The sequence below is a fragment of the Palaemon carinicauda genome, chromosome 1 (assembly GCF_036898095.1).
Source record: "Palaemon carinicauda isolate YSFRI2023 chromosome 1, ASM3689809v2, whole genome shotgun sequence".
In the NCBI taxonomy this organism is placed as follows: domain Eukaryota; kingdom Metazoa; phylum Arthropoda; class Malacostraca; order Decapoda; family Palaemonidae; genus Palaemon; species Palaemon carinicauda.
The window spans coordinates 259,312,605-259,322,604 of record NC_090725.1 but is presented as its reverse complement, the minus strand read 5'-3'; the positions used below and the strand labels follow the sequence as shown (position 1 = coordinate 259,322,604).

Sequence of the window (10,000 nt, the reverse complement as noted above, 5' to 3'; positions counted from 1 at the left end):
GAGAGGAAGTGCACCTCTACAATTAAAATCATTACTATGTACTCCAAATCCAACGCCAGCATCAGATTTGGAGCCATCAGTATATATAAAAGTCGATCCCCTATGTTCTCCAACATGTTCCATAAAGAGAGACCTGGATTCTAAGTCAGTCATATTCTTCTTAACTCCAATAAAGTATTTACAAAAAGATACGTCAGGTAATTTTCATGGAGGCGTTGATGATAACTTGAATGAAAGCACCTTAATTCTAATTATATCCAGATTGTTTAATAATTGTTTCACCTGAAACCCCAAAGATTTGGGAGATTTTGGGTGCAACTCAAAGTATTTTGAGTGCCTTACAAGGCTTGCAGTCTGAAAGGCTAAAGAATTAGGGAGTCTATGCAATCTAAACCAATACCGAATGATAGAGGGCATTCGGTAAAGGTCTAGAGGCAACTCCCTAGCATCAACAAGGAGACTTGTGATAGGTGAGGTTCTAAACGCTCCTGTGGACAATCTAATGCCAGCATGATGTATAGAATCTAATATTTTTATCCGGCTTGGGGTGGCTGAGGAGTATATTTTGCATCCATAACTAATTTTGGAAAAAAATCAAGGCCTTGTATAATTTTAAAATAGTATTGCGGTCTGGCCCCCATGATGTATGGGACAATACTTTTAAAAGATTCAGAGCCACAAGGCATTTAGTTTTAATGCTTTTATAAGCCTACAATCAAATATCAACCCTAAAAATTTAGCTTCACTTGCACATGGGATCCGTTGACCTTTGATGTATATATTCGGGTCTGGATGTACTCCCCGGATAAGACAGAAATGGACAATTGTAGTGTTACTTGTCGATTACTTAAATCCATTCATATCGGCCCACTGGATAATTTAATCATTGGAGAGTTGTATTTTTCTCTCAACCATTGCCATTCTAGCTCCAGCAAATGATAAGGAGAGATCATTCCGGGGAATGACTGAGGATATCCCATTAATTGCTAGTGCAAAAAGGGTCACACTCGCACACTACCCTGAGGAACTCCTTCCTGGCATTTACTTTCTCATAGAGTTTCCCCAACTTTCCCTTGGAAAACTCTGTGAAAGAAATGACTAAATAAATAGTGGTAGCTCTCCTCTTAATCCAAACTCATGGATTCTTCTAAGTATACCATATCTCCATGTGGTATCATATGCCTTTTCAAGATCAAAAAGACTGTCACATGGTGCTGTTTGGAAGCAAAGGCTTCACAAATGGAGGACTCAAGTCGTATCAGCACATCAGTCGTTGAGTGCATTTTTCTGAATTCACATTGAATGGGTCATAAAATACCCTTCTTTTCAAGGTACCACATCAATCTTACATTGACCATCTTCAACATGATTTTGCACAAACAAGATGTCAATGCAGTTGGCCTATAATTTGCTACTAAAAACTTGTCCTTACCGGCCTTTAAAAAGGCTAAAATAATGGCTAGTCCCCTAAAGCTTGGATAACTATGATCATGCCATATTCTATTAAAAATGCTTAAAATAAATAACCTTGTATTAAAAGGTACATGTTTAATCATTGCATATAGAATTCCATCGGGTCCAGGGGCTGTATCATTACACATTGCAAGAGCAGAATTAAATTCTCTTTCAGTAAAAGGAGAATTGTATGACTCTTGCTTTCTTGTTGCGAAATTTAAAACTTTCTTTTCTTCAATGCTTCTATACTGGTGACCAGGAGCTGCTTCACACTTGCACGATACATTTGAAAAATAGTCAGCCAGGGAATTGCTAACTTCGGTTGCTCCAGTCATATACTGACCATTTACCTTTAACACTGGTGGTGGGTTTGGGGTGAATTTGCCAGTTATCTTTTTTACTTTCCTACACACAGATGATGTTTGTGTTCTACTGTTTATGGAGGAAACAAATGACATCCAAGACTGGCGCCTAGCTTCTTTCATGGCACGACGGAACTGTGTTCTACATTTCTTGTATATGACTAAATTCTCCTCAGTACGGCACATGCGCAATCGAGTTAAAGACTTTCTTGCTGCTCTGTGCAGGGCAGTTAATTCTGATGACCACCAGGGGACTGGTCATCGTCTATATCCCTGTTGTTTAGGGAATGGAATTGACTCCTGCTGTGTGAAGAGTTCCATTAAGTAAGTCTATGGCATCATCAACACTTTCAAACTGTTCTGCATTTCCTTCAATTTCACTTAACTCCCGAAATCTATCCCAGTCCGCCTTATCAAGACTCCATCGAGGGGATCTCTGTAAAGGTGGACCCTTGTTGGTGTTTATAATGATTGGTGCAAAATCTATTATTCCAATCATCTAATGTTCTCCAATTAAAATCGAGAAGACAGAGCTTGTAACTGATAGGTCAATGCATGACAAGGTACCTGTTTGCATATGGAAATGTGTGGGCTCTTCTGTACTAAGGAGTCCGACATCTTCATTCTCCAAAATTGATGATATAATATTACCCCTTGCGTTTGCCAAAACATCCCCCCATAAAGGATGTCTACTATTAAGATCTCCTAGTAAGAGAAAAGGGTGTGGGAGTTGTTTAATCACCTCTACTATATTATAATATGAGATATTATCATTTGGAGGCAAGTAAAGAGAACAGATTGTGTATTTTCTCCCTATATCAATCTGTACAACCACTGCCTGCAGAGGGGTACAGATAGACAAAGATATTTGGGGAACATTTCGACAAACGTATATAAGACTTCCCCCATGGCTCCCTGCTCGTTGATCATATGGTGTCCTATAGCTAACATACTCTCGAGAACAAGGAGTATTAGCATCGAGCTTGCTTTCTTGTAGACATACAGTTATAGGGGAGTGCTCACGTATGAGGAGCTCAAGTTCTTCATATTTCGCCCTTAAACCCTGGCAATTCCATTGCAGAATGGAGGATAAAACTATGGTTTATTTTTTGGAAGACACCTTAGATGAAGTCTTCCCATTGGCAATATTTGATCTGTCAATATTTCCCGGTGGTATCTCTAGAGAGGATCTTGATATAGTGGGTTTTGTGTTCCTCTTTTTTTTGTGTCCTTTTGATCTAATTGTTGAGGAGGATGGTGGACCTCAACTTGAATTTCTGATTGGTTCAATTTACCTTCTAGTTGATCAGAAACATCAGCAGACATCATATTTATTTGAAGTCATGACTTTAATGTTTCTTAAGGTAGGAGGCGAGAGAGATGGAGGTCTCTCTCTCTTTGGATTGAAAGGTTGTGATCTGTCAGGTTTTTGCACCTTCCCCACTACAGGTTCACCATGTAAATTGGTTTCAAGTGGAACCTCCATCAGATCAGACAAGGACACGGCCTGAGAGAGGTTTGTACTATTGTTTAGAATTGGAGTAGTTGGCTTTTGAATAACTTTCAGATCTTTAAGTATCTGTTTTGATTTTTCTTCAATTTCTGGATATAGATTTTCGATGGGACTTTCAACCTCTTGACTACTTTCATTTGTTTCTTTATCTTAGAAGTAGAGATATAATTTTCGTCTGTGTGGTTTGGTATTTTTTCTTCAGAACCATTGAAAAAGGTTGCCCTGGTCTTATCTGCTTTTCAAGAGCTCTTTTACGAGCCTCTCTAAAAGTAACCCTTTCCATGGTCCTAATGGCCTGAATTTCTTTTTCAAAAATAAACTTAACACAGCTTTTAGATGTAGCTGGGTGTGCTTCCCCACAATGTATGCAATTTGGATTTTCTAAGCATACTCCATGACTATTTTTTCCACAGTTGGCACAAACAGCTGGCTTATTATTTAGTTTTTCCTTGCATTACTGGCTTAAATGCCCATACATTTGGCAATAATAACATCACATGGTGAAGGAATATAAGGTTTCACCTTCAAAGATAGGCAACCAGCTTTAATAACATTTGGTAATCTACATTGATCAAATGTTATCATCAAAGTAGCAAGAGGAATACGTTGTTCTCCAACTCTCTTTCTCATTCTGACTATTTTTACTACTCCTTGACTTTTCAGTTCATCCTTAATTTCTTTTTCCTCTATATCCAGCAATTCTGGAGCATATATCACACCTCTACTCTGGTTGAAAGTAGGGTGCGAAACGCATTTTACACTATGACCATCCAATGTTGTAAGTGTTTTTAACCTTTTGCCTTGTAATGGGGATAGTGTCTCTATTAAGAGACTTCAATTTCCCTGGGGTAGAATTTTTGGCTGCCCTCCACATAAAGTGACCATTTCCCTGTTAGCTTTGAACACATTTACACGCTCATTTCTTCCGTTTTCAAATTCTAAGATAAAATTTTTTTCATAATTCACTACTTCATAGTGACCAGGTAATACTTCTACTTTTCTATATCTTTCTGTACTGTCATCATTTCTCACTCTCTCTCTTCTTTTCTAGTGTTTTATTATTCACATGACGTGAATAAGTTTCTAAAGTAACAATATTAGAACCCGAGTTGGAGCTGTCTGTACCGAGGTCCATGTTTGTATTTTCCAGGTTGTCAACAGAGGGGTGGGTTTTTTCGGTATGAGCAAGCCGGGTTATCCACCTCTTATCGGAGGATGTCAGTCCTCCTATCCCATGCGTCCCAACACGAGAAGAGGCTTCAGCGGGGACCAGTCCTCTATTAGAGAGGGGTTGCCTCTCTTTAGGTGGGCGTACACTGGTCAGTGGGGGTAATTAGCCCCTCCCACCGGCGACTCCAATGCCTGGTGTCACCCATTACCCGCAAATATGGGCGACTTAAAACCAGATCACTGGAGCCTGACTCTTAACATACTTGGTCTGCACCCAATGGGGTCTGCCAGAGGGTGATGGCATCTAAATTGGCACAGGTTGAGATGGAATGCCGTCCATCCCACACTGCGCCAAATCCAAAGCAGCAACTGAAGTATAATCGAACAAGCCAAAGTCGTCAACAATATCAAGCCCAAAAGGAAGAGATGGGAGAAAAAAAGAAATAACCAAAAGTAAAAGAGAAAGTGCTGACTGATTTAGTTGGATCGACAGCTGGGCACAGGTCCAGTGGGAAAGTAGTTTCCACTGTTCATTAGAGCCCAGCTACTAATCCCTAAGCCCACCATCCTCAAGGCTTCAGCATCTGGGGGGGGGGGGTGGCCTTGGCTAGTACACTTTGCTGATCATGGCGATACGCAAACCATTCCACCTCGTTAAGGTATGTATATGTATATATATGTATATGTGTGTATATATATATATATATATATATATATATATATATGTATATGTGTATATATATATATATATATATATATATAGCATACCTTATAGTGGGGCAACATTACAAACTTAGTGTATTTTGTGATAAAAGTATCAAATTTGGCACAAATGTACATTAATATATGGCAAACATTTTCAGATATTGGGCCACTTAAAATTCTCTTTTTATGACAGCCATATTGGATTTCATAATGACTGCCACTAGAAATCTACGTTTGCTATTATCTTTGGATATAATGAAGCTATTGACTTGATTCTGGTATCGAAATGTATGTTTTTGGGGACAAGGAATCAAATGATACTAATTACCACTTTGTGTTAAGTATTGGCCGCCATATTGACCTTCAAAATGGCCGCCACTTGAAAATTACATTAGTGATTATCCCTGGGTCTAATGCAGCTCCTGACTAGAATTCTTGTGTCTAAATGCATGCTTATATGGCGGTGATGGTGGTGGTGGTAGTGTTGGCACTAAATCATCTCCCAGTGTCAGGCACAGTGTTGCACAGGAGCACTTCCAATATACATATACATGACCAATCTCAAGATTTTCCCAACTTCAACGCCCAAGATTCCAATCTTGGACTGGGATAGACGTTGGTTCTTCTCTCTTGTCCAAAGCAGAACATTCCATTGGATACCAGCAACATACACAAGAAAGCATGTCCATCTATGACACCTCCCATCAAACTAACCAAATTTAATCCCAGAAAGGGCTGGTTTGAAAAAATTCAAAGGATGTTCAACCTTAGGAGTGAGTCCCTGCATGGAGAAGCTGCCTCTGTTGAAAAAGCAGCTACCGATTAATGAAGGAGGCGGCTAGAACCTCTTCATTTAAAGCCTATAAATATCACCTCTAACTTATGATAGGTAAAAATGCTGCAGGCTTCATGATAAAACCAGCAATTTCATAAAAACAAAAATAACACCCTGCTGCTAGTGCACTAGATGCACACTCAAAAGTTATGGATTACTAAAGCAATGACATTCGATAGGCTTTGCCGACGCTTCATCACCAAAGTCACACTTTAACTTGGTGAAAAAGACCTTGACTTTAAACTGCTTCTCCTAATGGACAATACTGCAGGCCATGCAATTGACCTATTGTTCGGAGGTGTGCAGTTTGAATTCTAACAGCTGAACACATCATCGCTGATTCAGCACATTCATCAAGGCTTTATTCATGCTTTTAAGGAGTTTTATATGAGAAACTCCCTACAACACTTTGTTGAGGATATGAACTTGAATGATAACTTCTTGCTGAAGGAGTACTGGCGTGGGTACACCATTGCAACGTGTCTCCGAAATATTCAGAGGGACATATAGGAGATGAACAACAAAGCACTCAGGGTATGCTAGAAGAAGAAATTATGGCTAGAAGAGTCTTCTCTCCAAATGAAATCCATCACTGAATAGTAGATAAGACAGCGAGGCTTGCAAAACTGCCAGGAGGAGATGGCTTCACTAATATCAGTAACTATGATGTAAATGATCTGATTGACGGCCACTCAGATCTATTAATGTATGACGATCTGACAGAGAAGACGAAGTCAGCAAATAAGAACGAAGAAGAATGAAGATCCAGGAGAAAACAAAGAAGTTAACCTATCACTAGAATGCGTTTCAACTCTGACAAAAATGGCATAAGAACTTCAGAAAATGGTACAAGATTAGGACCTGCAAAGGATTATATTGTTACAGTTCTAACATCCAATTGATGGATCCTTAGAACTTAATAAAAACATCCTGCATCAGCAACTTCTGATTACTCTGTTCCTCACGCGCGGAAAAAAAGAAGAAGAAGAAGAAGAAGGTGTTCCGTCAGCAAAATTGAATTTACTTCGAATAGGTTGCCAAAACTGATGATAGCAAGGTGTTATCCTATCTAATTTCAAGGTAGAAGGGAATAAAAGTAAAGATTGAGAAACTCATTATGATATTAATTTATTTAAGGCACAGGTGATATAAAATTAATAACAATAATAAGAATAAGCTTATAAGCTTTGCACCTATCTATAAAGAGATAAAGTGCCCGCAAACTTATTTTGCGGAGTGAGCAATAAGGAACCAGGAACCAGGCTGGAAACTGACGACAGAGAGATATTGCACCACACGACAAAGTACTTACAAAAGTGGTGTTTGCAGAATAGTAATACTCTTCTTTGCTATGCAATACATTTACTTTATCATTCTTAGTATCTACTGTACATTGTTCAGTACTACAAAGCTAATCAATATCGTCATCAATTAAATTTTAATACATATCTTCACAGGTGAGTGTTCCAGTTTTAATCTTTTCCTTTATACATAAGGATGGGTCTACAGCAAATGTAAGTTTTAGTCTAAAGTGTTTAAGAGTGTATATAATAGTTTGGCGAGTTTATAAAAGCTTAAATTTATAACCAAAATAAAAACGTATGAAAAATAGTAAAATATTGCTGAAATATAACATGGAGTACTGTATCTACTTGTAGTTCCTCACCTATCACGAGTGAGAGAGGTTTTGTAACTTAACACCCACGTATGTAAGTGTATGTGTGTGTATGTGTGTGTGAATGTATTGTAAACAGGAAATAAAATAGCTGAGAAAGTATGTTGCAACAAAAATAATACATATTCTACAGAACAGGCCTACTATAATATTTATCATCTCATTTGTGGAGCTTATTTCTTTTATGTAGGTTCAAATGAATGAAAAAAAAAAAATAAAAAATGGGGAAAAGTAGACTATGAATAAATATGTTAATTACATTCCAGGGTGCTCCAGTCAGAGGCGACACGAAATACTCCAAACCCAACAGAGGCAATGTGTTCGGTAAGTGATAAATTGCTTTCTTCTATATATATTTTTGAGAACCAGATAACTGGGAAAATAAGCACTTATCAAGCGCAGATCCAGCAAAAAAAAAAAAAAAAAAAAAAAAAAAAAAAAAAAAAAAAAAAAAAAAAAAAAAAAAAAAAGGGGGGGGGGGGCCCGCAAATATAACCAAAGCAGCTGGGGGTTCGGGGGAAGCTGTAACCCCCGTAGGCTGGCGCAATTTTAACCAATTTTAAAGCTATTTCCCATGTATTTGAAACAATTTTCTCCTTATACAGTAACTGAATTTATAAGGTGAACAGGCATTATGCAATAACAACCCGATAAAACATATATCAAATTTCAGCAGTAATCTTTACAATTACCTTTAGTACAGTACTATACATTCCCAGGAAACCTCACCCGTTTACTACCTCTCCCTTATATCAGTAATTATTGGAGCACCTGCATCTTTCCGTTCAACTATACACCAATAGCAATTATCGACTCGTCGAGTTGTAGATAGTCTCTCCTCTTCTTCCCACTTCATTCATATAGAGAGAGAGAGAGAGAGAGAGAGAGAGAGAGAGAGAGAGAGAGAGAGAGAGAGAGAGAGAGAGAGAGAGAGAGAGAGGATGATTTAAATCTTCCACATCTCTCTTACTACATTATTCTTAGAGCAACTACTGAACGGAAGATGTTGATTAGTTTTGGTTTTATCAAAGTTTGAAGGTTTTCGTAAAATCCAAACTTTATATCATGAAAATCTTCTAATTTCTTAGTCATTTTTCTCTGAAGAAAAGCCTGATTTTTATTTCTTTGAAAATATTCCTTTTTCCGTTTTCATCTATCTACTGTACAATTCATGTTTTATAATAATAGCAAAGCCCACCATATTAGTTACCTAGCAAATGAATGCCTCAGCCTTGTTTAAAACATATGTTACATTTAGACCCGGTAAACTTATTGAACAATTATAGAATTATGGGATTTCATGCCACGTAGATTACAAGTGATATTGAACAAAATTCGTAGTAATCAAATTACGTTATAATCACATATATATACTAATATACATACATACATATATATACATACATACATACATACATATATATATATATATATATATATATATATATATATATATATAGTATGTGTGTATAATATTGAAAACAAACCCCCAATTCAAAATTATAATCTAGCTCCATGGTAGTAATACATTTGAGGTTATAGTCCGGATCTTCTGCAGTCGAAATCTCTTTATGAATTATTAATAGTTTGCCATTGTATTTCTAGAAAACCTCTCTCTCTCTCTCTCTCTCTCTCTCTCTCTCTCTCTCTCTCTCTCTCTCTCTCTCTCTCTCTCTCGATTATATTTTTAGTAAAAACTTATGTAATCTACACTGACATTTACTATAACGAAATTCAAAAGTAACAGTTTGATAAGGTAACCTTCATCTCTTCATAGAAAACTTATGAAATTAATATTATTGCGTCAGGACATGACTATGGTTTATATCTAGAACAAGATATTCTACAAACTTCCCCATTACTTTGATTTTGATGAAATATAATTTGGAAACTTGATATGTAATTCTTCTTGATACTGACATAGAATGACAATTCATTATTTTTTTATCATTATAATGATGATAATGTAGAATGGTTATGACTGTAAAGTATTCGGTTCTTGTTTAGTAGCAAGTCTAAATTTAGCAGTCATCTAAAGATGATCTCTTCAAATAAAAGAATACGCGTGAAGTGTTCATAAGAAAGTTCTATCCTTTCCATAAAATAAAACCTTAATGACTGAATGAATGATTTGAAGTTTTCTGGCATCCTGACATCGAAGATCATTGACGCAGATATCGTTTATTGTAAATAAAGAGTTAAAAATAATTCAATTAAAACCATAAAAGCAAATATGTAATAAAAGTGAAATAGCTTTGAAAAGACCAGCTTCTGAAATACATCTA

At 37.0% G+C, this 10,000-nt stretch overlaps 1 protein-coding gene across 2 annotated transcripts in view; it reads left to right on the top strand.

The window, feature by feature from the left end:
• LOC137655578 (uncharacterized) overlaps window positions 1–10,000 on the top strand; it is a 133,994-nt gene that overhangs the window by 26,429 nt on the left and 97,565 nt on the right. For both annotated transcript variants that reach the window (XM_068389480.1, XM_068389486.1), the window contains exon 9: window positions 7,982–8,039. In XM_068389480.1, the coding sequence (XP_068245581.1) occupies window positions 7,982–8,039 (58 nt within the window). The remainder of the gene's footprint in view (window positions 1–7,981; window positions 8,040–10,000) is intronic.